The sequence below is a fragment of the Dermacentor andersoni genome, chromosome 3, assembly GCF_023375885.2.
Source record: "Dermacentor andersoni chromosome 3, qqDerAnde1_hic_scaffold, whole genome shotgun sequence".
Taxonomy (NCBI): Eukaryota; Metazoa; Arthropoda; class Arachnida; order Ixodida; family Ixodidae; genus Dermacentor; species Dermacentor andersoni.
Genome location: NC_092816.1, coordinates 162995245 through 163019034, shown reverse-complemented (window position 1 = coordinate 163019034; position 23790 = coordinate 162995245). Strand labels below are relative to the sequence as shown.

Genomic DNA, 23790 nt, shown 5'->3' with positions numbered 1-23790 from the left:
TAGGAAGTAACGTAATCGTCGGTAATATTTTTCTCCTCGCTTTTTTTCGATGCTACGCACTTCAGCTGACGCCGTCGCGCGTGAGCTGTTGTCTCGCTCGCGCAGCGCATGATTTTTAGCGCTGTGCCCAAGGAAACATGGCTAGTGGTATAATTCAGTGCTACACGAATACTGAGGCAGAACAAGCGGATCGAACAGCATGATTACGCGCTGAAACACTGTAGAAAATGACATAGTTTCGGTACCTGCGCACCTGACCGCACGACTGTGGAACAAGCAGACAAAGCGGAAAAACGTCTCTCTTGCTTCGATGGAAAGTAAAACAAAATACGCGCAGACATTCCGTTTGTGTTTTATTATTTCTCTAAACTTGAATTCGTCAATTCAATCAAGCGATCGCACGGATAACAGATGTTGTCTTGAATAATTATCGAGGTCACGTGTCGACACGAGTGACGTCACACTGCGGACACCAGTACGTAGGCGCAGGCACACGAGTACGTCATCCTCCGGCTTGGAGCGCGGCGGCCGCGAGGAGAGGAAAGAACGGCGTTCGGTTTGAAATTTTAGATCTTTCCGCGGCTCGTAGCGACGTAATACTTTGCAGACACGAACGTTGTCGTGCAGTGTATTCTCTGCGCTTGTAAGCTCAAAATGGCCAGACCTGGTACGCGGTCCTTTAAATGCGATCTGCTAAAACTACCTTCTTATCTACAAAAGTAAAATTACAATGCTTCTCCTTGTTAGCAATCCAAGGTGGTGGTGGATTATTAGAAACCTGCCATTATTGCTTTGAACCAAATTATTGTTAACTAGGAAGCGAACAAAAATCTTGAAGATTAACTTAGTACATTTCGAAGCACAAAATAAGTTCGACAACAATGAGCAATTTCGTAAAGAATCCGAGTACATCGGCGCACGCCTTCGTATAGGAGGTTGGTTGACGTGATGTTACCTGTTCCCGTGTACACGGCGAGAAACGGTAGGCGTTCCAAAGAGAGTGAGAAAGGTGCGCCCTTAAACTTACTGCAATATCATTCTTTCAAAATTCGTGCTGTTACCATTCGTGTAGAATCATGGTAAGATGAGCGACGTTTATACGTTCCTGGGCAAATAACTGCACACTATGCTAAAAAGCCTGGAGCTATATACCACGCATTTATTCACAGTTCTTCAAAAAGTTACGATCGTGTGTTATATATGCAAAAACCACTAACGGATTATGAGGCAAGCGGTAGTGGGGGACTCCGCAATAATTTTGATCACCAGGGCTTCTTTTTTTTTTTCAAGATGAGCCACTCACGGTACACAAGTGTTCTTTCATTTCTTGTTTGTAGTTCTTTATCCTTATTTCCAATCTCCTGGCCTTACCTGTGCTAACCACAGCTCCAAAAATCTGTGGACGTGCTCAAAGATTCGTAATCTCGTGGAGGGCATCGGAAAATCATTGCACAATAAGCGTTGTAGGCGCCTCATGTTTGAGAACACTTGTTCTCTTTAAAAAAAGTTCACCGGCGATTTTGATACTCCATATTACAAAATTTCAGCGCCGCTCTAGTGTTCTCGTACCGCGATATATTGGCTGGCTCAGACAATCTGCCTCGTGCGGCGCGTGAACGGAGGGAAGTGTTGCGCGACTGCCTCGCTAATCGAGAGATCGCTATAAGCAGCGGCGACGCGTGGGCGCGATTGCCAGTAACAGCCACGGGCAGATCTCCCACCGACGCACGTTACTCTGACGCCATCGTCACAGGGGTACGCGACTTGCGGGGCACTACGCTTTTCCTCTCTCGCTTTCTCCACGCCCGCCTCACCCGCTTTCATCCTCGCGCTCTCTTCAAGCTCATAGCTGTTTTAGTCCCCCACTGCGCTCCGCATTCCTTATTTCATCCGCTGCGCTCGTTAGGTCGGTTACGCCGGAAACGCCAACGCTCGACGTAGGAACGGGTGCCTGAGAGCTGCGTTCTAAAACTACCGAACGTGGTAAAAAAAAAAAGACACGTGCCGGCCTGGCGGCCATGACGGTTGCGAGTGAAATAGGTGCAGGTTCATTATTCGCACGTGGTGCACCACGAACACGGGATACCTCACATAGTCCCCAAAAAGTGTGCCTGCCAGTTTGGTGCTAGACTTATAAAACTTGTATTGCATGATTTCTTTTTTTGCATGACAAACTGCGCTCTGCAGAAAATTTGAGTTTTCCTACAGTACAACTGCCGGCAAAACAAAATTTCTTTTTCTAGACTCAGAGGCATAATATACAACCTTCTAAAGACACCCCATGCCTGCTGTATCCCCAGATTTGGCTGTTTTAGTGAGACACCTGGTCATTCGCGCATCGTCACCAGTACAACGCCTCATGAATCTCCAAAACGTAAGAAATGGTATCGAGGTAAGATGAATTACCATTACACGTTTCGTAGTTGTAGTTCACACCTAAAACTATGCAGAACTTCAACGCTTAAATACGAAATTGTGAATCCTTTCTAAACACAGTACCACTTTTAAATCACATCGTTCTCTTTAAGTGCGTTGCTAAATTTTCCGGCGATAATGGTGCCTGCAGGTGCGTTTTCATTGCAAGCTACGCCCTTCTTTCTCATATTCCTTTCCCATGCGATAACAGCAATCCAAACAGCGGCTGCCACAGCGTTGAGAGCTCCACAGATGACGAAGAGCCAGTCATAGGCACCTACTTTGTCCCTGAAGTGGCCTGCAAAAAGAAATATCCCCGTGTTATTTATTTTTCTGTTCTTAAACACAGTAAAACCAAATGTTCGGCTATTGAAGAGCCTTCTGCCCTGAAGTCCTAGTCAAAATACACATCTTTAAGGAAGACAACGAGATACATTAAAGGAAATAATAAAAGCGTTTTACGATTATTGATACATCTCTCGCTAACGATACAACCATATAGTAAGAACAAAGAAAAGATGTCGGTTCATTTTCATATCATGTGCAATAGACAACCAGCACATCACTGTCACAAGCATGCGTAGTCTCCAATCAGGTTGTTACCGCTTAGTTAATAGCAAAGCGTATGAAATATCCATGGCATCAGGAGCTCCGACACGACATTAGATTGAAATAAAGGGCATCATAACGAATACGCAGCGCTATTTCCATCGAATGCAACACGCGACTGTACGCAATGAAATTACAGATGCATTTCCCAAGTCCAGCGAGAGATAACGAGGGTATGTGATATGAAGGCTTCCCTTCCGTTGAGGAGCGTTTACTAAGCTTTCGAGGTGGCCATGAAAGGCCTATCGGTGCAAGTCAAATTCTGAACTCTCCAAGGTGTCACAGGACAGCAAGACGACCTTCGCTGTGTACGGTAAAAAACTGCGGCGCAAGGATGTCGTCGATATAACAGTATGCACATACGTCTTCATTCATTATTTGAAGATACGTTTTAATGTGCCTGAACACTACAGGTGGACATGATCATAATTCCAGTTGTGTCGCTCTTTTGTTCATATATATAGGAACGCAAGTCTGCTTTTCAGCACTGACAGCAAAAGACCCAGACGGTGCAAAAGGATAGACAGTTGGGTGAGTTGGTACGGTAACATGGTCTTGGCTTGTAGCGCGAAGTGAACACGGACACAGAAAGGAGCAGACAGGACGAGCGCTAACTCTCAACTAAATTTTTATTAAAAACGAAGAACATATATATAGGTGATTGCAAAAACCGCAGCATGAGAACATGACACGGTAAAAAAAACATCAGTTAAGCATGTCAGGAGGTATGGAAGTCAAAGAAGGAAACAAAAGAGATTACTTCAGACTAGTACACGTATTGCGAAGGTACTGAAATTCGCAATCTAACAGAGACAACGATGCATGATTAACGCAAGTGTCTCCTAATCTTGATGTGGAATGCCTCGATAATTTCGCGTGTAGTTTGGAATTTGTGTCTGGAAAGAATTTTTGTGTCTTCAAAGAAAGGTTTACAACCACAATTGAAACAGTGTGACGCAAAATGTGATGCATTAGGATTATTTAGTGAATGTTTGTGTTCTTTTAGTCTAATGTTGATGCACCTGCCGCTCTGTCCAATGTAAGCTTTCCCGCACTCGAGTGGAATCTGATAAACTATACCGGTGTTGCAAGGAACTAACGGGAACACATGTTTAACGCCGCAGTCATCTTTTCTTTCTCTGCCACCCTGTTCAAGTTTCTTATTTATCATAGCGCACATGTTAGACAACTTGCGAGGGGCCGAGAAAACTGTATTGACGTCATACCTATTGGCCACGTTCCGTAAACCATGGGATAATCTATGTATGTAGGGTACCACAGCAAACTTTGTTTCTTTTTTCTGTTTTTCTTGTTTCTTACCGGGGCTTTTTACCCATTTTAAAGTTTTTCGCAGGTTAGTGCTAATAAATGCACGGGATAGCTAGCCTTTCCAAGCCTTTCTATCTGTTGTGAACAACTTTGTTGCATATTGTGTGGACATGACTTAGTAATGGCAGACCTAAGAGTTGAATAAGCTATCCACTGTTTAACAAGTTTAGCATGACAAGAAGAAAATTCAAGCTGTGGCTTCTTAGCCCTAGGCGAATAATGCCAACAGACATGCTCATCCTGGAACATTAAGCACAGATCTAAAAACTGTAATTTGTTGCCCTGGATAAGCTCAAGCGTGAAACCTAGGCCCCCACCACATTCCCTAAAAACTTTTAAAATATCCGTAGCTTTCTTGGTGTAGTTATCACGAGAACAAAACACCAGGCAGTCATCTACGTATCTAAACGCATGCGATATTATCGAGGCATTCCACATCAAAAGATACGGAGACACTTGCGTTAGTCATGCATCGTTGTCTCTGTAAGATTGCGAATTTCAGTATATATATATATATATATATATATATATATATATATATATATATATATATATATATATATGTTCTTCGTTTTTAATAAAAATTTAGTTGAGAGTTAGCGCTCGTCCTGTCTGCTCCTTTCTGTGTCCGTGTTCACTTCGCGCTACAAGCCAAGACCATGTTACCCAGACGGTCCCACAAACCAAGGTCTTAGGTACCACTCCAAATGTGCGACGTTGTCGCTTTGGTTCATCCATAATGTTTAGATAAGGTCACGTGTTCATGCAAGTCAGCACATTGCGAGGTTGAGGCTTTCGTTTCAGTGACCCTTTGACTTTCTCTAAATCGAATAACTACTTGGCTCATTCCTCCTACTTTATGTGAACCTGTCTTTCACTGGTCTTGCACAACACATAATAACGACCTTTCTGTGACCTCTAGCAGCATCTGACGTTTCATATCACAGCATAGTGCTAAGCGAGCCATGTGCACGTGGAGGGGCCTGGATGAGACCAGAGTGCGACGTCAGAGAACTTTAATTGACTCTTCGCTCCACTTTTTCGGTGCTGTTGCTGTCATGGCGTGTAGGCGAAGCCAGGGCATCCCACAAGCTGTCAGTCTAAAAGATAATTACGTGTTCGATAGTTTACTTTGAACGAGCGTCTCCCCGCACAGTAGGTTGATCGTTTGCTAAAGACGAAGCCGAGAGGCACGATATTCAGTTATGAGACAGTCTCGAAACAGGGCCGCGTCTTCTCGAGGGCAAACAAGCACATTGGAAAACGAATTGAAGATGACGAGTACAATTCGGTGTGTAATATGTGCGATAGCCTTTTGTTTCTACGCCAGTGCCTGCAGTTCTTAAGCGCCACACATTAACGTTGAACAAGCCATTACGCAGAGAACACGTGACCAACATCCACGAGATATATTTTCAAACTGTCGCTAAATAAGAACAGCGTTCCTCGCAAACATCACGGCAAACTACGCTTAAACCAGCTTCCACAATGGCTGAGATATGAATATGATTTTATTCATATAAATAAACTCCCAAATAAGCCGCTGAGGCCCCCAGAGGTATTCGTTACCTAATTCCTAAAGTCAGTGGGGAGAAAGTGATGATTCGACTACGAAATTTCTTAGCAAAAGTACACACATAAACCGTACCTATCAAGGATGGCTTCAGAAATGATAGCAGCCCGGCCGATGCCACAACGATGCCGAAGGATACCGACAAGTTTTCGCGTCCGAAGTAAGACGCCACGATTACAGGAAAAAGCACCATGACCGTGCCGATGTTGAAGGTGATGCCCACGGCCACGGCGAAGATCAGTCCGTGGATGTGTAAGAAAGGCAACAGAAGAAACGTCACCGCCTGCGCACACAGTGTGATAATGAGAGCCGTCTTGTTTGTCATTAGGGCACGGTCGACGGCGGTCGGCAGCGTGAATCTTCCAAGAACCTCCGAAACGCCTGCCGCCGCCATCACGGTCACTGCAGTCGAGACCGCTACTCCTCGATCAGACGCGAAGTCGACGAAAAGCGACATGTAGCACTCATAGCACACGCAGTAAGCGTTGAAGCTGTAAATTATCAGGTAAAACACGGGGCTTTTGAGCACTGTGAATGCGTGGCGCAGCTTGTTCGTCCTTTGGTCACCTACGAGTTTCGAAGGACACTGGGAGGCTACTTGATCTTCCCCAGTAGCAGCTTTCCGCCGATCTGGAGCACGTGTAAATTGGCTAAAAGCAAGCCCGTTCATGGTGACGGCACCAAAGATGAGAAGAGCGCCACGTAGGCCATAGGTGGTGGTGAGGTACTCGAGCAGCTTGGGAAACACGAAGAGGCCCGCGGTGCCACCGGCGAAGTTGAGGCCCATCGCCAGGCCCTCGTTCTTGACGAAGTGCTCGCTGATGATGGTAGGGGCCACTATGAACACCATGCCCGTTCCTATGGCTGCAAACACGTAAATTTTGTACAAAGAAAACTTTTAGTTGACCTAATACCCTATGAAACGCTGAAATCCGGTATTGAAGCTTAACTAAAACCATGTTACGGTCAGCGTTTACTATGTGGCAGAAAAAAAAATATCCCATTTACGACAGCCGGTAGATGACTTACGGAATCGCATTTTCCCGTACATATTACCGTCATCGCTATGGTGTTCGAAATCATTTGCGATCAGTTAAATGAAGCATCACAAAGCTATAAGGTGAGGTAGGGCATTGTTGCATGCTTTTAACTTGAGGCTAAACGGTGCGTAACAGTGGGACACACTATTGTCACGTTGTAGTGGCGGCCAAGAACACAATAGCAAACTGTGAATGACGAAACTCTTTATTGGGTGAAATTGTGCCCCTAAAGAAACTGACATTTAAAGCACAGCGATAGTGGCAAATACAGTCGGCGATCGTGGAAAATCTGATCTGCGGGTCAAGCACGTCAGCCTTTATGCATGGCTAACCGAAGGTTCCACCGTAATCACTGGTGCCCGCGTGCTTTCAAGAAGCCACTACACAATTCGTGTCGCGCAGGCATTCTGATTGCACAAGGTTCGACGAGGACAAACACAACAGGCAGAATCAATCCTAACATTCGTGTAAGTTCCAAATATTGGTGCGTCTTGCTCTGAGGGATAACATTAGGTTGTTATCGGATGAAAGGCACTCTGCGGGAAAAGGTTAAATACGTACACGCATCACTATCGCGCAGCAATTTTCTTATCAAGTTGGTTACGTCACCGTGGAATCAGTGGAATCCTGCAAGTACCTAGGTATCACCTTGACTAATGATCTAACCTGGAATGCGCATGTTACCAAAGTTATTGCATCGGCTAACAAAACATTGGGATTTCTAAGACGTCACCTTCGCCTCGCTCCATTGCATGTAAAACTGTTAGCCTATAGATCATTGGTAAGAACGAAACTCGAATACGCATCTGCCATCTGGGATCCGCATAAAGCATATCTCGCCAATGCCCTCGAGGCAATTGAAGATCGCGTCACCAGGTATATTCACTCCATATACTCTTACAACGTCAGCATATCATCTTTAAAAAAAAAAGAATCTTCCTTATGGCTTCTATCCCTTCGTCGCCGCATTGCCACCCTTTCCCTCTTCCACAGGTTCTAATAATCGACGCTTAATCGACCACCATACATTGTTCCTCCAACGCGCCGGTCACGACGCATTGGCCATCCCCAGCAGGTAGCACAACCACATTCACGCACAAATACATTTTCAGCCTCATTTTTCTACCGAGCATCTAAAGACTGGAATGGCCTTCTTCATCAAATCACTGCCATCACCTGCTCTTCACAATTTGTTCAAAATCTAACAACTTTTTATCTGCAGAATTGAATGCATTATAACACTTGTTTGTACATGTTGTATTCCCACCCCTTATGTAATACCCCTACTACGGGGTCTTTAAGGAAACAAAATGAAATAAAATTAAACTATTATGCCACCCTTTGTATCAGGAAATCCCCCTTAAGCCATTGTAAATCATCCAGAATTTCTGCGCTGTAGAAAACGATACAGACGTACTTACGAGTCTGTGGTGAACACTTACACGGAATCAGATGTCCTACGCCCTACATATTTAGCAACATTTGCTTAGGACATTGAATCGGCACTGAATCTTTCTCTTCTATTCTTGAAGAAAATTTGTGTAGAAAATTTGACGACGGGAAAGAACTTGAGGGAACTGCTTTACATTGTTTATGTAAAAGATGTTAGGTTTGAATAATTTTTATCTCCCGGCTTTTTGTGCAGGTGACACAAGTTTCTTTCTGACTGGTACTGGCATGGAAAAATTTATAGACGTTGCACTCTCGAATCTCAGAAAATTATATCCTTGGTTTCTTCTGAACTCTTTTGTCGTTATGCTAAAAACAATAGCCGTTGGATTTTGACAAAAATCTCATTTATGCAGTCATTTTACAAACCTGAAGCTATACAACAAGCTATTAGAGAGAGACAGAGAGAAGGGGGTGGAGGTCATAAGGGAAAGGCAGGGAGGTTAACAAAGCTGAGCCCAGTAGGCTACCCTGCTCTGACGAAGGGGGTAACCAGATTGAAATAGAGATGTCTCCTGTGGCTAAAACTTTTCGTATTTTATTTCACAAGCCCACACTTTGATCTCAGCCGATAGGCCGGGAAGCAATGGAGCGTGCTCAGTGACTCCAAGGCTGCCTTGTTTGGTTTCTGCCTTACGCCGCAGAACCCACGAACAACTAATTCTAGAAGTCAGACTGCTGCTTCACCACCTCGTCGAGCAAGGACACGACGTCACGTTACCGTAGATTCCAAGCCAGTGTGGCATAACGGGCAATGAACGTGGCTGCGCAGCAGCACGATCTGCACATGAGGAGGGCTTGCAAGACTCCATTCAATTCTCAAGAACATACGCTGCAATGATATTCATGTGCTTGCAAATGAAGCCATCAGAATTTTATGGAACGCACCAAGCTTGAAGCAAACACGTCTACACCGACTAGACCCGTCCCTTCGACTTCGACCCCCATCTAAACTCTCTCGACTCGAGGCGGCAGTACTTTGCCGACTGTGGCTTGGTGTCGCCTACACAAGATCTTTCGCGTTCCGAGTCGGTATGGACGAGAGCGCGGCTTGCAGTCCCTGCGGCGGCGAGGAGACTATAGAACATGTACTTTTCCAATGTCCTCGATACAGCGCGCACCGGCTGTCACTAGCGACCGCGTTGGCACGCCTTAACGACAGGCCACTTTCAGAACAGTCAGTCTTGGAATGCCGGCATGAACAATCTTCGCACCGAAAGTCGGTCAAGGCTTTGTTGACCTTTTTACGTGGCAGTGGCCCATTAGAAATACTATAATAATCCCCTTCTGTCCATTTTAAACCTTTCTCCACGCTTTTATTTTGGTCATCGCTCTTCTTTCAGTCTTTACTTCCCCTTTCTTTTCCCCTAGTGCAAGGTAGCAAACCGGAGGTTTTAGCTCTCGTTAACCTCCCTGCCTTTCCTTCTTTTGCATCTCTCCCTCTCTCTCACGAGCCCAAGTTCTAGAAAAAATCAATCACACGGAAGTGTTACGGAAGACACGCTGTAAGGGTCTACTGGATATTCTAAATAAATATCACCAGTATATCTGAATCAGACAAAGCTACTCATAATAAGATGGAACGACCACCATGGCATAACAGCAACTCTGCGACCACAACGCAATGACCACAATAACATGACGACTTCGGACTGATGACAGCGGAATGAAGGCAGTATGACGACGGCTCGAAGATGGCGGCTTAAATGACGAGTATATGACATTACAACGCCATGATGGAAATCAAATGACGACGACGGCGTGACAACGATGTCATGACGACAGTAGGATTACAAAGATGCAATTACGATGACACAATGACGATTCCGGCGTCAGACAAAGACATGATGACAGTAGGTTGGTGACAGTGAAGTCACTACGGCAGAATGACGGCGATAGAACGACAACGACAAAGTGACAATGCAGGAATGATCACAAGCACGCATAGTAAAGATAGGCGTGCCGTCCTTTGTGTGAAATATCCGGCAAGAGAGGACCAACACCAACGGGAAAGTGTAAGGAAGAGGCATAGAAAGCTTCGCTTTAAAACACTTTTCGAGCTGTCGCTAGTTCAGCTTACAATGTTTTCACCACTAATTTTTTTCTCAGTTATGACGTTTTAAATGCAACAGTACTTTACAACTACCAACGTTTATCTACATTTAAGGCGGAAATCAACACAGGGTGTTCTGTCTTTAAAAGCATCACAAATTGAGGGAAGTATATACTAATTGGCTTCACACAACACAGTGAAAACTAATATTCTCCCAAGCAGGGTTATTGTGCAGGCTAGTTGCTGTTCCATTGCAAACAAAACTTACAGCGCGTGCTTTGACAAAGGGACCGAGAGAACGACGAAGACAAGCGCTGACTTGCAAGTGATCTGTTTTTTATTTTGAATAAGAAGCATATATACAAAGACACGAAGAAAAAAGCGCCCCCTCCAAAACAAGAAGCCAGTATGAGTGCGCATTCAAAACTCAGACGAACCATGACCACCTTCTTAAGATGAACGAGCGCGCATGTGCGATCTCAGAAAAGCAAGTTCTTTATCTGTTAATGCAATTGACGACTTACTAACCGAGTCACCTTCAGTGATCGCTGCTGCTTCAATGATAATTCTAGTGTTTTCATTAGCATATATATCTTGTCTTAGTAAGCACGCTTGCTGTACAGAATAAAAAAAAATCAATTGAAAGTCAGCACCACTCCTCGCCATTGTTTCGCTCCCTTTGCCTATGTACGTGCCCTAAGTGATGTTTTCGGTTTCCCAAGGGCATGGGCTACCGACGGCTACGACTACATGGAATATTTTGGCACACATACTTCACAAACATATAATAACTGTTCTAATATATATATATATATATATATATATATATATATATATATATATATATATATATATATATATATATATATATATATATATATATATATATATATATATCTGTGTTACTGATGTGACCATATTATGTCCTAAAAGTAGTTTCCTGCCAAAACCTTCATATTGCAAAGATCTATTTGCATTCAGTTTTGCAAGGCATATTTACTATCAGACCCTGGAATATTCATGCGTGCATGTAGTTGCCGTACATATGTAAAAATGCCCACCACGGCTAAACGTTCACCAGGGAAGTGTTCTTTGACCAATTGCCATGGGACTCAGAGCAGAACTTATTTTTTATGTGTAATGGTATCGGAGTCTAGAAGGTGGCTTTTTTTTATTGGTCGTTAAAATGCTTATTAATCTCCCTACTCGTTAAGCATGATTCTAAGTACATGTTTCAGTAAGCAACTTCCTTTATTACTGCCAAGTAATGAGGAAAGTGAGGTTGATCAAACTGCTTAATCTGCAGCGTTTACCTGGCATTCCTCATCACAAATTGTACACTGTGAATTTGTAAACATAAGAAAATGGCAGAGTGAAAATAAGCTGCACAGAATGTCTAAGATAGGCATTTTTCTGCCAAAAGCTCCATTTTACAAAGATCTATTTGCGTTAAGTTTTGCAAGGCATATTTACTATCTGACACTGGAATATTCATGCACGCATGTAGTTGCCGTACATATGTAAAAGTGCCCACCACGGCCAAGGGTTCACCAGTGAAGTGTTCTTTGACCAATTGCCATGGGGCTCAAAGCAATACAAAACCTAATCGTTTCACGATTTTCAGAGGGCGCAATAATTATTACGTGCAACAATTAGGTGCAGGCAAATGTACCTTACCGTGTACTACGCCGAGTGTGAACGTGATAAGTCCAATACTTGTGGCAAAAAAGCTCAGCATTACTCCAGCGCTTGAAATCGCTGTTCCCGCAATAATCACTGGACGAGCATTGAATCTGTGCGCCAGTGGTCCCGTAATGAAGCCTGAAACAATAAATGAGATACACGCACACGGTTCTCACTTTTCACTATTCCTTTGTACACGCTGCTTTGTCACTAGTCGCAACTTGTGCGCCTTTAGTTGCTTCTAAATAAATTTTACCGCAAATACAATCATGAATGCCGCTAACGCACGAGTTGTGCAATTAGGTCAAAGATCTTTTTTTTGTGTGTGTGTCAAAGAATAGTCACATCATCTTCTGGTGCCAAGTGCTCCATACCTTATCAAGTTAATAAAAATCGAATGTTGGAAAGCAATCATAACTTAATCAAGGCTAGCACTGCATCCCACCTGCCGCCAAAATACATGTCAAATATACTTGAAAGACTGGGTTTAAGAATCTTGTTAAGCGAAAAATGCGAAAATTGTTTATTAACTAAAGGATTTGGTCACACTTCTTAAAGTCAGCAGTGAGTAGCCATTCGAATTGCTGGGTTTAAACGAAAACAACTCAAGACTCATTTGAGCTTAAGAAAACAGTAACAATTCAAACCTATGAAATGTAATCGTGCCGGAGCATCCGCATTATCTGAATTTCTCCACAAATCTTTGTGGACTCATCTACCAACTACAGTTTAAAAAAACGGGAATAAATGTTGTGCTTATTTTTCTTTTCATTACATTGTCGTGCTTCGATATATAATAAAGGAAATAGTATGCCGCTCATTAAATGTTCATTATCTGTAGGGAAGTTGACATTAGTGCTCGCTTGCACACGCTTTTTCTGATTGCAGGGTTGATTTACAAATGATATGCGAATTTGGTTGTGTTATTGTGTGCCATATCTGAGACCTGTTAGTACGGTCTCGCAAGCAGGCTGGTAGTACTGTAAGCTAATCCTGTGTCAGCTATCCTGTCAGCTAATCTTCTTTCAGTTGAAGACGTTGACGAAATAATTATTAGTAGTCGGACAAGAGATACTTGAGCCTGGAGCAAGCGTTTAGACGCGGGCAGGTGAGTTCGTCAGGACCAGTTTTGTCTAATTTATATATGGCGTCGCTGATATTTTTAAGTGGGGCAACCTCACGCAAAGCAGGCATCCACTCCACCGTCACAATCGTTGCGTTTGAATCTTTCCTAAGACCCGCCGTGGTGGCGTAGGGGCTTTGGCTTTGTGCTAAGCCCATGGGCGCTTGATGAAGTTCCGGCCGGTGAGGCCGCATTTTGACTCGGGAAAAATACAAAAACGCCATTGTATTGTACATTCGGTGAACGTTAAAGAACCCCAGGAGGTCAAATTTCATCGGTAGCGCCGCACTACGGCATGCCTCATCATTATATCCTCATTTCGGAATGTAAAACCACACAATTTAATTATAATTATGCGTTTTTGGCACACTGTTCCCATAATTATTTTTTCTTTTTCTATGCAAACTCAATGTACGATGGAATGAAGGAAAACATGAAGGACACGCAAAGCACATACTACAAACTGTGGTATAAAGTTTGTAAACAGGGATAAGGTGCCTCAGAAAGGCTGGCCAACGCCACCTTTGACGAAGATAGGTCCTGCTATCAAAACGTTTACAAACTTTATTCTGTTCATAGAAACTTTATACTGTTTACAAACTTTATACCACAGTGTGCTATTCTATCTGTCAGCCCTTTTCCTGATCTTATATTACAAACTGTTATTTTTGGTCATGTGAATGCATACAAAAAATACATCGGAACAAATATTCCCAAGTGAGAAGTGAATAGTTGTTAGTAATAGTGCTGTGTGGAGGGTGGAAATGTCACGCGGCAGTTGATAAACAAAACATACGGGGTGCTACCTAAGTGACAGACTGAGCAGTCGATATCGCGTCATCAGTCTGTCGTGCCCAGTGAACTAGTGGCTGCGTGCAAAAACGTCCAGCTACATATTTAATCTACTGTTTCACCATTTTGCTTGCGAGCGCCAACGAAGTAAACTAGAAGAAAAATTATTGAACGTGAAAACGCAAACCCAGAAATGTAGGTTCATCAGCATGTCTTTAGTCTCGCTAACCGACACAAAGGAAGACATTCCACGAGATGTATCAGCACGCTGACGCGGTTTTCCACGCAACCCGTAAGCCAGTGTAGATTATTTTTTGATGATGTAATTTCTTTCATGTTGAGAATCACTTGCTCGCTTCTTTTCGAGAATTACGTTTGCCACCGATGTACATACAGCTCGAAATTTGAACGTCTCTTAGGTTCCGCCTCGTTCTGGCAGTTCTAGTAAGCGCCGTCGTCCATAAAGTGTCTTTACACAGCGCAAGAAATAAAGCCGTAATATTCATCACCTGTGTATCCCAGCTATCTCTAACATTTCCTACAGCCACCAATATCAGCCGTAGTCGTTCCTTGCTAATACACTGGTCTCTTATTAAGTAACCAAAGCATAAAAGTGCTAACTCCGGCACCTTCTATGACAAAGTCATTACAATATCACGGAAATCACGTCTCGTTCCATCTGACTTGTCGGCACCCAACCTTCTGCCAACATCGTCACTCATTTACGCGAGGAAGTCCACCGTCTTGCTGCCATGGCCTCTCTCCATGCAACTGCGCGACGCACTACTGAACCAGCCCGACGTCCGCGCAGCAGTCAGTCTCCAGCCTCCTTGTTGTGCTGGCACCACTATCGTTTCCATCACGCCGCCCGCAATTGCATTCCTTCATCCTCTTCGAGTGGGAAAAAGACCGCGACGAGTGGACAGAGCAGACAGTGTCTGAGCGACCTCATCCAACCGCCCGCACCTGTGCTTCGTGCCAGTAGGCATCACTAACATGCCCTTCTAGTCAACCGGGGGAATCGCAAACCTTTCGACGGCGGCACAGCAGCATCGGCTCTTAACGCGGGAGCGACCACAGCTTCACCGAACCCTGTGCCCCCACAGGGCATCAGCGTTGTACGACAACTTTGAGACTCTCAGGTGCGCAAACCTTGCAGAATCAGAAGCATTGCGTCTACTAGCTATTATTCTTAGTTGTCTTCGGGGTTCTCGCGTCATAGATTTCCTCTTCGTAACAGTGATCTTCAGGCCATATTGAAGGCTATTCTGGTACCTTCTGCTACGCCTGAATTTTCAGATGTCCTTCAGACTTCAAGCTTCATTTGAACCACATAAAACCATCTCGTCTAGGTAGAACCGTTTTTTTTTATTATTTGTCATTACGACTTCCGCTTGCGTACAAAGCAGAGACCATAGCATGGCTTGAACATAACGAAGCTCCTTCTGAAGCCGAAGCTTCCAGTAAATTTGAAGTAATCAACCAAATCATTGTTCTTAATTTCCTAGACGGTGTTCTAAATGTTCTTGTGCCCTTATTTGGTGACCAGAACACAGGAGGTGTACGCGTTGTTGTCATCTATGGATTCGTCCTGAACAGAATTGCAGCTATTATTCTGTCATGCTTGAATGATTAAATTTCACACTTACTTGAGTTGCAGGTTCTTGCTTTTGGGGGAGTGATTGTTAATGCACACATGTGGTCCTTGCTGCCACAGTTGCACCTTCTCGGCATCGTTTGGTACACTTCCTTTCCCTTCCCCATTCCTTCATTTCTGCACACAACTACCGGCCTCTTCCTTACCACGTCGACTATGCTTTTTTCACAGCGAAGTTGTTCCAAGTCGAATCTTCACCGTCCGGCGTCAAGTGTCACGCAGGGGGGTAAGTTAATGGCACAAACCCACTATGGGGGATAGGCCATAGGAGGGGGGAGGAGAGGGGTATAGCCACAGGTGCTTCGCCGGCGCGCGCTCTTTCGCCCCATGGATTTCGTTCGGCGCGAGCGGCAGAGGGAGCTCGCACGAGGCAGCACCGACGTCGTTCAAATCCTGAGCTTCGAAAACGAGAAGCGCAAGCAAAGCGCCAGTGGAGGAAAGCCGCTACCGCCGAGGATCGACAACGGGAAGCGCCTGCGGAGGCAAGCCAACCGTCACTTTCAAGAGAAGGCAATCCAAGCCAAGCGCTAGCAGAGGCAAGTTAACCCCCAACCTCGAGAGTAGGAGGCCGAACAGGGACGTCGACGTAGAGAGATTCCTCCCACGGAGGGTGCCGCTGGACGGTTCATGTGAAAATTCCCCGACCGCGAGTGCGGCCACAGCTTGCAACGTGTGTGATAGACTGGGGTTTGATCACAACCTCATGCAATTGAAGAGCGTGCGCAATCGGGAACCGAAGCTCGAATCTAGCAAAAGGAGGATAACAATACAAAATACTTTCATGGAGATTGCGTTAAGCACGAGTTCAAGCTTGAGAAAACGACCACCAGCTTCGCTGTTTTTACAGCTGTTACTGCGTAGACCTGGCTTTACCTTTTTGTCATAGTTTCAACAATGAAAACCAATCCTATCGGTGAAGATGTTAGCTCGCTTTGAACGGCCTTCTACTCATAATGCTTAACATTAAAATCTCAAACCCCAAAAGAGCTAGCCCATTGGACTGCAGGTCAATTGCACAAGAAAATTCAGCATAGTTGGAAACGGTAAGTGCAAGACCAAATAAGTAATGTAAAATGTTTTATAACCGGCAGTCACACCTTACGTCAGCCCTTCTCAATGGAATGGCGCTGCTCTAATTTAGAATTTCTTTTTATTGAACTAACCGCACATTTACTTGCCCGCAACTTAGCTAGCTACACTAGCGCTTTTTACTCCTTCGCCGTGTTCTTGAATTGGCTCACGATAACGCAGCAGCGAAGACGTTTTTTTCTCACCTGTGAGGTAACCTAGCGCGGTCATTAGCACTATCGGCCACGAGCCTTCAGTTCTGTTCACCTGGAAGGTCTCCATTATGGCGACGAATAGGAATCCCGCTGAACGCCACCCTGCCAGGGCGAAGAAAGATGACAGCGCGCAGGCGCCTGCAATGAGGAGAGTAATGTAAAACATACATTTTAGAGACACTTGCAGGCATGTGCTTTAATGAAAACCTTCAGTTAGAAAGTTTTATGGCTGATATTTGCAGTAAAAGAAATTGAAGCAGACCGAGCGCCATTGGGTAGGCTAGCTCATGTTATTGTCATCCATTTAGATGTTTGTCTTGCTGAAACCGAAGTCACAGTATCTGCTCAACGAAGGAGAGGCGTTATCTATAGGGGAAGTGAGAAAGCTCCAAAGACGCTACAGAAGTAAAAATAAAAATTCCGGGTCTTGACCCAAAACAAGCACAAACAAAAATGTAATGTATTCAAAGACAACGGTGACCAGTTACCGTAACATACAAGAAAGGTTGACTTCGTGATGGGGCGACTTTTTATGCTGCCTATTTAAGGACATAAGTGCAATAGTCAAGATGGTCGGTCAGTCGTTGTCAGTTGGCCAGTCACTGGCACTAGCCAGCGCTTTCAACAATATTACTTTTCCCTGCCGATTTTTTTTGCAAAAGAACTATTCCTCACGAATAATAGTTTCCTCATTTTAGAGTATGGCGTGCCTGAAACACAATGAAAGAACGCCAATGACGACTCGTCAGTGATCACTATATGAAAGAAGCCTTTCTTCATTGGTGATCAAAGACTGTTTTATTTGTAATAGCCAGGGCTACCCTACAATTCCTGTCGTATTTTTCCCTGGAGAATGGCGCGGCCGGCACGATTTAGGCTTTCATTGAAGGCGTAGCTCCTGCCACTATCGCTTGGGTGGTGGCTCCTTTGGAGACATTTCTTTTCAACTGCGGCGGTGTGCTTCACCCCGCTGCTCTTCTCTATGTGTGGCGAGAGTGCCTACACTCTCGCCACACATGCTCATAATCATTTTAGCCAGCCTAACAGTATAGATAACGGGTGTGCAAGTATTCAAGATTTCGCTTACGAATTCAATACTCCTTGCTGTTGTATTCGTATTTGACCGACCAATATTGTGCTGTTTCCTGCTTTTTTTTAGGATCTAGTGATGTCGCATGGTGCAGGCAACCCGCTGTGACTGAAGAAGAGCAGAACGATGTTGTTCATGTCGTGGCGCCTCGACGCATACGCTTTCTAAACTTCTAGCGTCTGATGATTCAGCGTTTGCCTCAACGGAGTACGCGACAATATCATTTTTGGAAGTTGTCAAATGTGATTTTACGTTCAAATATAAGAGGCAACAACACTAGCTGCAGTTTACAATGGAAAGGCTGATACAACATGTTCCTATGGGTGGGCAGTGCAAGCCGGACGAAAGACGAGATAAAATACACAATACGAGCGCAATACGAGGCTGATACAAGTTGTGGCGACTCCAACTGATACTGCTGCAGAGGAGCTGCGGTTGCGGCCAAGATGCAACAGTTGCTGAGACAAAACATGCAGTAGCTAACCTTTCAGTAAACTGCAGTAATTCTGCAAGTATGCCGTGACTTTCGGCAGCCCACGAATTTGCTTTATATACTTAGGCAAAGCAATTAAATATTTTCACTATCTCATCATTGTTGAATCTTTTTAAAATGATGTGCGAAGTTGTAATATTACGCTTTGCTCCTGCGCACTACTGCATGGTACTTAAGTGAAGTTTAAACCCTGGTGCAACCCCGATGCCGCTTACTTAAACACATGTCATACGAAGAAATATTTTATGAGATAACCCTTCACTGAAGATCGCCGTAAATTGCTGTTTAAAAAAAAAAGAGACGCCTGAAGATTAGAAACACTTACTCTGCTTCAAAAACACATATCGCTGTTCTGTAAAATGCATCCGTTTGAACATCTAAAGCGGACAAATTTGTCTTATAAAGTCAGCCTACATAAACTCGTTGCAATGTTTAAGAGTGTTTTTTTAAGTCTTATTAACTTATTATTAGGATATTTCATAGGGTTCTCCATACATCGATTTCACCTGAGATAAACCTTCTTATTAATGTATGAGATGATCCATGTAGGGTTGCTTTTTATGACGCACATTTCTTTGCCTTTGCAGCCTGCATTTCAAGTGTCGTTCGAGTGTCGTTTTGAGTAGCGCTGTAGAACGTAGAGAGGACATCGGCGAGGCGTTTTGTATATAATTTCCACCGACAAAGTAGCGGCAGTCAGCGCACTTCTGTTCTACGTAGTAAAGCAGTAACCCTTTTTTTTGTGTGTGTGTGCGTATGTGTTTGTGTGTGTGTGTGTGTGCGTGCATGCGTGCGTGCGTGTGTGCGTGCGTGTGTGTGTGTGTGTGTGTGTGTGTGTGTGTGTGTGTGTGTGTGTGTGTGTGGTGCGTGCGTGCGTGCGTGCGTGCGTGCGTGCGTGCGTGTGTGTGCGTGCGTGTGCGTGCGTGCGTGTGTGTGTGTGTGTGTGTGTGTGTGTGTGTGTGTGCGTGTGTGTGTGTGTGTGTGTGTGTGTGTGTGTGTGTGTGTGTGTGTGTGTGTGTGTGTGTGTGTGTGTGTGTGTGTGTGTGTGTGTGTGTGTGTGTGTGTGTGTGTGTGTGTGTGTGTGTGTGTGTGTGTGTGTACGCAACGTGGTCGAACTTGTGGGGAAGACTTCCTCCAAAAAGTTCCTCTGCGTGTTTTGTACAAAGAAATCCTAAGAAATATTCACCTCCAGTTCATTTAAATATAATACTTCAGCTCCGGTTTTCAGTTCAGTCCTGGCTCGGTTAGACACTCAGGCGCAGTCATTCCTGTTTAGGTTAATACAGAAAGATCCACTCCCATCTCTAGAGCTCCGCATTCTGGGCAGTTACACTTGTTTTCACTGCTTATCTTGCGCAAATATTGCCCTGCGAACGCCCACCCCTGTCTACGTGTGCGCTATCAAGCCCCATAATAATGGCTTGGCCTTTGTTCCTCGTCCGCTGCTCAGACATGGACATAAAAGATGCGCAGGGCAAGGAAATCACTCCAGGTCTTACAAACAATCCTATGTAGTGTCGTACTTGTGATACTTCTGTGATAAATAATACTTGCAGTGAGTCTTCTAGCAGACAATGCCTGAGAAACGTCAGATTGGACAATGCATCTCGAGTCACAGGTCGTGTTCACGCATGGCGGAAAGGGTAAGCACACAGACTGCGCGTTCATTGTGTGATAATCAAAACTTCTGCAGTGTAGCCGTTCTCTCACCAATCTGCGCGAACTGCTAAAGCCGTGGACAAACTTCTATTATAGAGAAGATGCCTCATAGGCTGCATGACATTAATCTTACAAGTATTTTTGCACGATAAATTGAAAACCACAAAATTCGCTGTTGAGGAATTAGCAAACAAAAAAGGGGGAATGTGAAACATAGGGTGTCCAATAGTATCTGCTTGAATGTTCAAGCATAAGCGAGAAACATGTGGCAACAGGTAACGCATCCATCAAGACTGGCACGATGTGGTTAGCAAATACTGCACCTGCTCGCAGTTTTTTTTTATTTCTGTTTGCAGTTGCGTACATGGACTTGTCGGCAAGGTACTGACATGTGTTGCAGAAGTCGAGGGACGCTTTCTTCATTGAATCTGTTTTTTTTTTTTTGTGTTCGTCGCGACGATGGATTGGATTTCTTACAACTACTGCTTCATGATAGCGCATGAAACCGGCCAACGGAGGCCTCAGGAGAGCAGCTGACATTAAATAAAGCAGGTGGCGCTGGATCTCCGCGGCAGCCGAATGGCAGCGCGAGCGTAGAAGCCATCTCGGACAGCTAATCTTTTATGCGAACGCCACCAGAGTAGGCGGCCGCAATCTGCGGAATGCACTGCTTTCAGTTTTGGTGTCCTGAAGAAGTCTTCAATACTTCGAAACAATTGAACGCTTATACAACTAGTAAAAAAACACTGTTAAAGAAATATATTCGTGCCCAGCCGCCAATTAGTGACGCACGATTCAGCACTATACCACGCCCCGGTGATTTCTGCAACACCATTTGGAAACTTGCCACTTCTTCAACGGCAGAGGAACGTTGGCAGTTGCATGCCAATCCGATGCACTCATACAGCATTGACGGGGAAGCTGTGTAAGGTAGTTTTCAAGTTCTTCGGAAGTCATAGGGGTCGGTGTTGCCCCTTGGAAGACATTGCCAATGCTACACGATACGCTACCAGTTTCACATCCTTCATATATATATATATATATATATATATATATATATATATATATAACAGAGATGTGCGTTTTTCTTTCAGTATAGCATGAAAGCACTCATACGAAAAGCTAATAAAATTGATGCTAGCTAGAAGGCCCATACACTCTACCCACGAAATCTTTCTCGACATGGGCCCCTGGTATCCGACTTCAAACGTGGGGCCAGTAAAACACGTCGTGCGTAATAATGCGGATTACTGCTAATATTTTCTATACTCTTTTTGAGAGAGGTATACACCGCATAACATTTTAGATTCCGACCATAAATAATTGCTTTTCAAAGCGAATTGAGAATCCAACGTCTGATTCGCTTCAAGTTTTTTGTTGATATTCGATACCGACCACGCCGACACTCACAGGACCTTCTCGGCTTTCACCGTTACCGGCCGAAAACAGTTACAGAAATCATGTTAACGGCTTCATTCTAAAAAAGAATAAGTGTATCCCGCGTATATGTGTCAATAGGTGATAAAGGAAGCTTTACTGGCTTTCTTTTAGTTTCTTCACATCTCCTTGTTTACTTCTATGTAGCCCAACACTTTTCCCTCAGTCTACGCTCTGGTTCCATTTTGGTTGCTTCTTTGTCCACGCCGTCGACTGCTCCTGTTCAACTTTCTGGTAAAACTTCTCTTGGTCTTCTTGGTCGGAAAACGAAGAAAGTGACCTCTTTCTTTTTTTCTGGTGCTTTCGGCCCTTATTTATTGTTACCACACAATAATAGCCAAGCTTTTCTTAAATCTATTGAGTTTTACTGCACGTCGCTGTGTGGCCATGGCAAACGTTTCAATTCACCCATATACCCACAAATTCAACTGTTTCTTATTTGCTGGCGTCTTCGCGTGCCCATTGCTAGTCCCAGCATTGAGCCCAACCCGCATGCACTGCCATTTCCAGTTCCAAGAGCTCTTGCTACGCTGTAATGCGAATCGCACAACTCACCGGCCACCAACCAACTGTGGACGCTGTCAGGGCCGTGCTCTGGTAGTCGAGGGCAGCACTTCCAGTCATTCCACGTCCAACATCGACGCATGGCAGCCTTTGCTTTGCTGCTGCAGCCACCAATTAAATTAAAGCAGTGCAGACCATGCAGTGTAACCTGTACCGCAACTGTTTAAATCATAAATCATTCACTCAATCCCACTACATATATGGCAACCTTTAGCTGGGACCTTATATGCCTCTAGAAGTACAAGCGGATACTCACGTATGTGCCCTCAATCTCGCTCACTTTCCTACTCGTGCTCACCAACACTCACTAGTGCTGATAGTTACTACTATTCACACTTGCCGGCATCCACTCAGGCTCAAATATTTGTTGACACTCGCCCCACGCTGGCGCACGCGTCCATCAAAAAGTCACCGGCACTCACTCCCGCTCATACACGTGTCCACTCGCACCTTTCGGCACTCATTCTTTCTTTACCTCACACCTTTGAAATGAGCGCGGTGCGAGTGTGGGTCAGTGTACTCGCGAGTATGCCAGACTAGAGTACTCACTTGGTACGACTCTCCTGGTTACGACGTCCAACTCCGCCCTCCCCGGAACGGCAATAAAACAGCTCGACTAAAGACCACTTTCAAATGCGAAGATCCTTAGACGACGGCTCTGTGCGTAGCTGGTGTCAACAACAAAGAGACCGTTACGGCATTATCAGGTCTCTGCGACCATGTATAGACTCCATGTGCACCTTCACCCGTGTACACGCGCAGCCAGAGCTTTTATTGTCTCCTTATTTCTGTGTTCTCGCTCCTTTATCTACTTATTCCAGTGCAAGGTAGCAAACCGCACATGCGTCTGGTTACCATCCCTGCCTTTTCTGTCTCCTATTTTTCTCTCCTAGAGAATTGCCGGCTTCTCCCTCGTTAAAATTCACGCCTAGCTCAAACGGAGGCGCAGCCACGCGCCAAGCGTTGACATGAAAAACGCGCGTCGCCAGCCACGAGGGCCGGCACGAAAATGCCATAAACAAGGAAACCAGCGAACAGTGACCCAGCTGACACTAACAGCCGGCTCTAGGGCTACACAAGGCGTCTCGCTGTAATCAGTACCTCGATAAGATTGCCGTTCTTGCCCTTTCGTGAGCTCTGTTTCAACACGTGGGAACGGAGGTATCTCTGTCGTGAACTGTGCACGTCACTTCATTCTTAATCAGACCTGTCTGGAGTAGCATGCTACGCATACTGCCAGGCCAAGAACTCTTCAGAATCTAATAAAGAGTCTCTCTCTCTCTCTCTCTCTCTCTCTCTCGCACGTTTTTCTCGGCATACATTGAACTGAACCCAAGTCTGACCTGGCAATGTGCTTATCTGATTCAATAAGTCAGCCCTTTGCCCATTGCTTTGTTTTTCAGTAATACACCCTTGGCCGACATGAGTGAATCCGCGGAACTGTTGCAGCCAAGCAGTGGTCGTAGGTTGTTTTCTTCACCCGCGGCTTCAACTGCGCCAATTTTAGTTGCATCGACTATGATCTTCTCTCATTTATTTAA

The 23790-nt window shown here is 44.7% G+C and overlaps 1 protein-coding gene across 1 annotated transcript; it reads right to left on the bottom strand.

Moving 5' to 3' along the window:
- Nucleotides 1-342: 342 nt before the first annotated feature.
- LOC126524530 (monocarboxylate transporter 2-like) lies at nucleotides 343-22344 on the bottom strand. Its single transcript, XM_050172829.3, has 5 exons — nucleotides 22241-22344; nucleotides 16998-17144; nucleotides 12146-12289; nucleotides 6002-6790; nucleotides 343-2713 (listed from the first exon to the last, which is right to left on the bottom strand). The coding sequence occupies exons 1-5, from the start codon at nucleotides 22329-22331 to the stop codon at nucleotides 2505-2507; spliced, it is 1380 nt and encodes a 459-aa protein (XP_050028786.2). The 5' UTR covers nucleotides 22332-22344; the 3' UTR covers nucleotides 343-2504.
- Nucleotides 22345-23790: the final 1446 nt, after the last annotated feature.

What these genes read in the sequence shown, in the direction of transcription:
- LOC126524530 (XM_050172829.3), bottom strand. Translation starts at nt 22,331, where the DNA reads ATGCGTCGATGTTGGACGTGGAATGACTGGAAGTGCTGCCCTCGACTA. An exon ending in CCACAGTTGGTTGGTGGCCG is followed by an intron (nt 17,145 to 22,240) that starts GTGAGTTGTGCG and finishes TCCTCATTGCAG; the next exon opens with GCGCCTGCGCGCTGTCATCT. An exon ending in TCTGAAGCCATCCTTGATAG is followed by an intron (nt 2,714 to 6,001) that starts GTACGGTTTATG and finishes TTCTTTTTGCAG; the next exon opens with GCCACTTCAGGGACAAAGTA.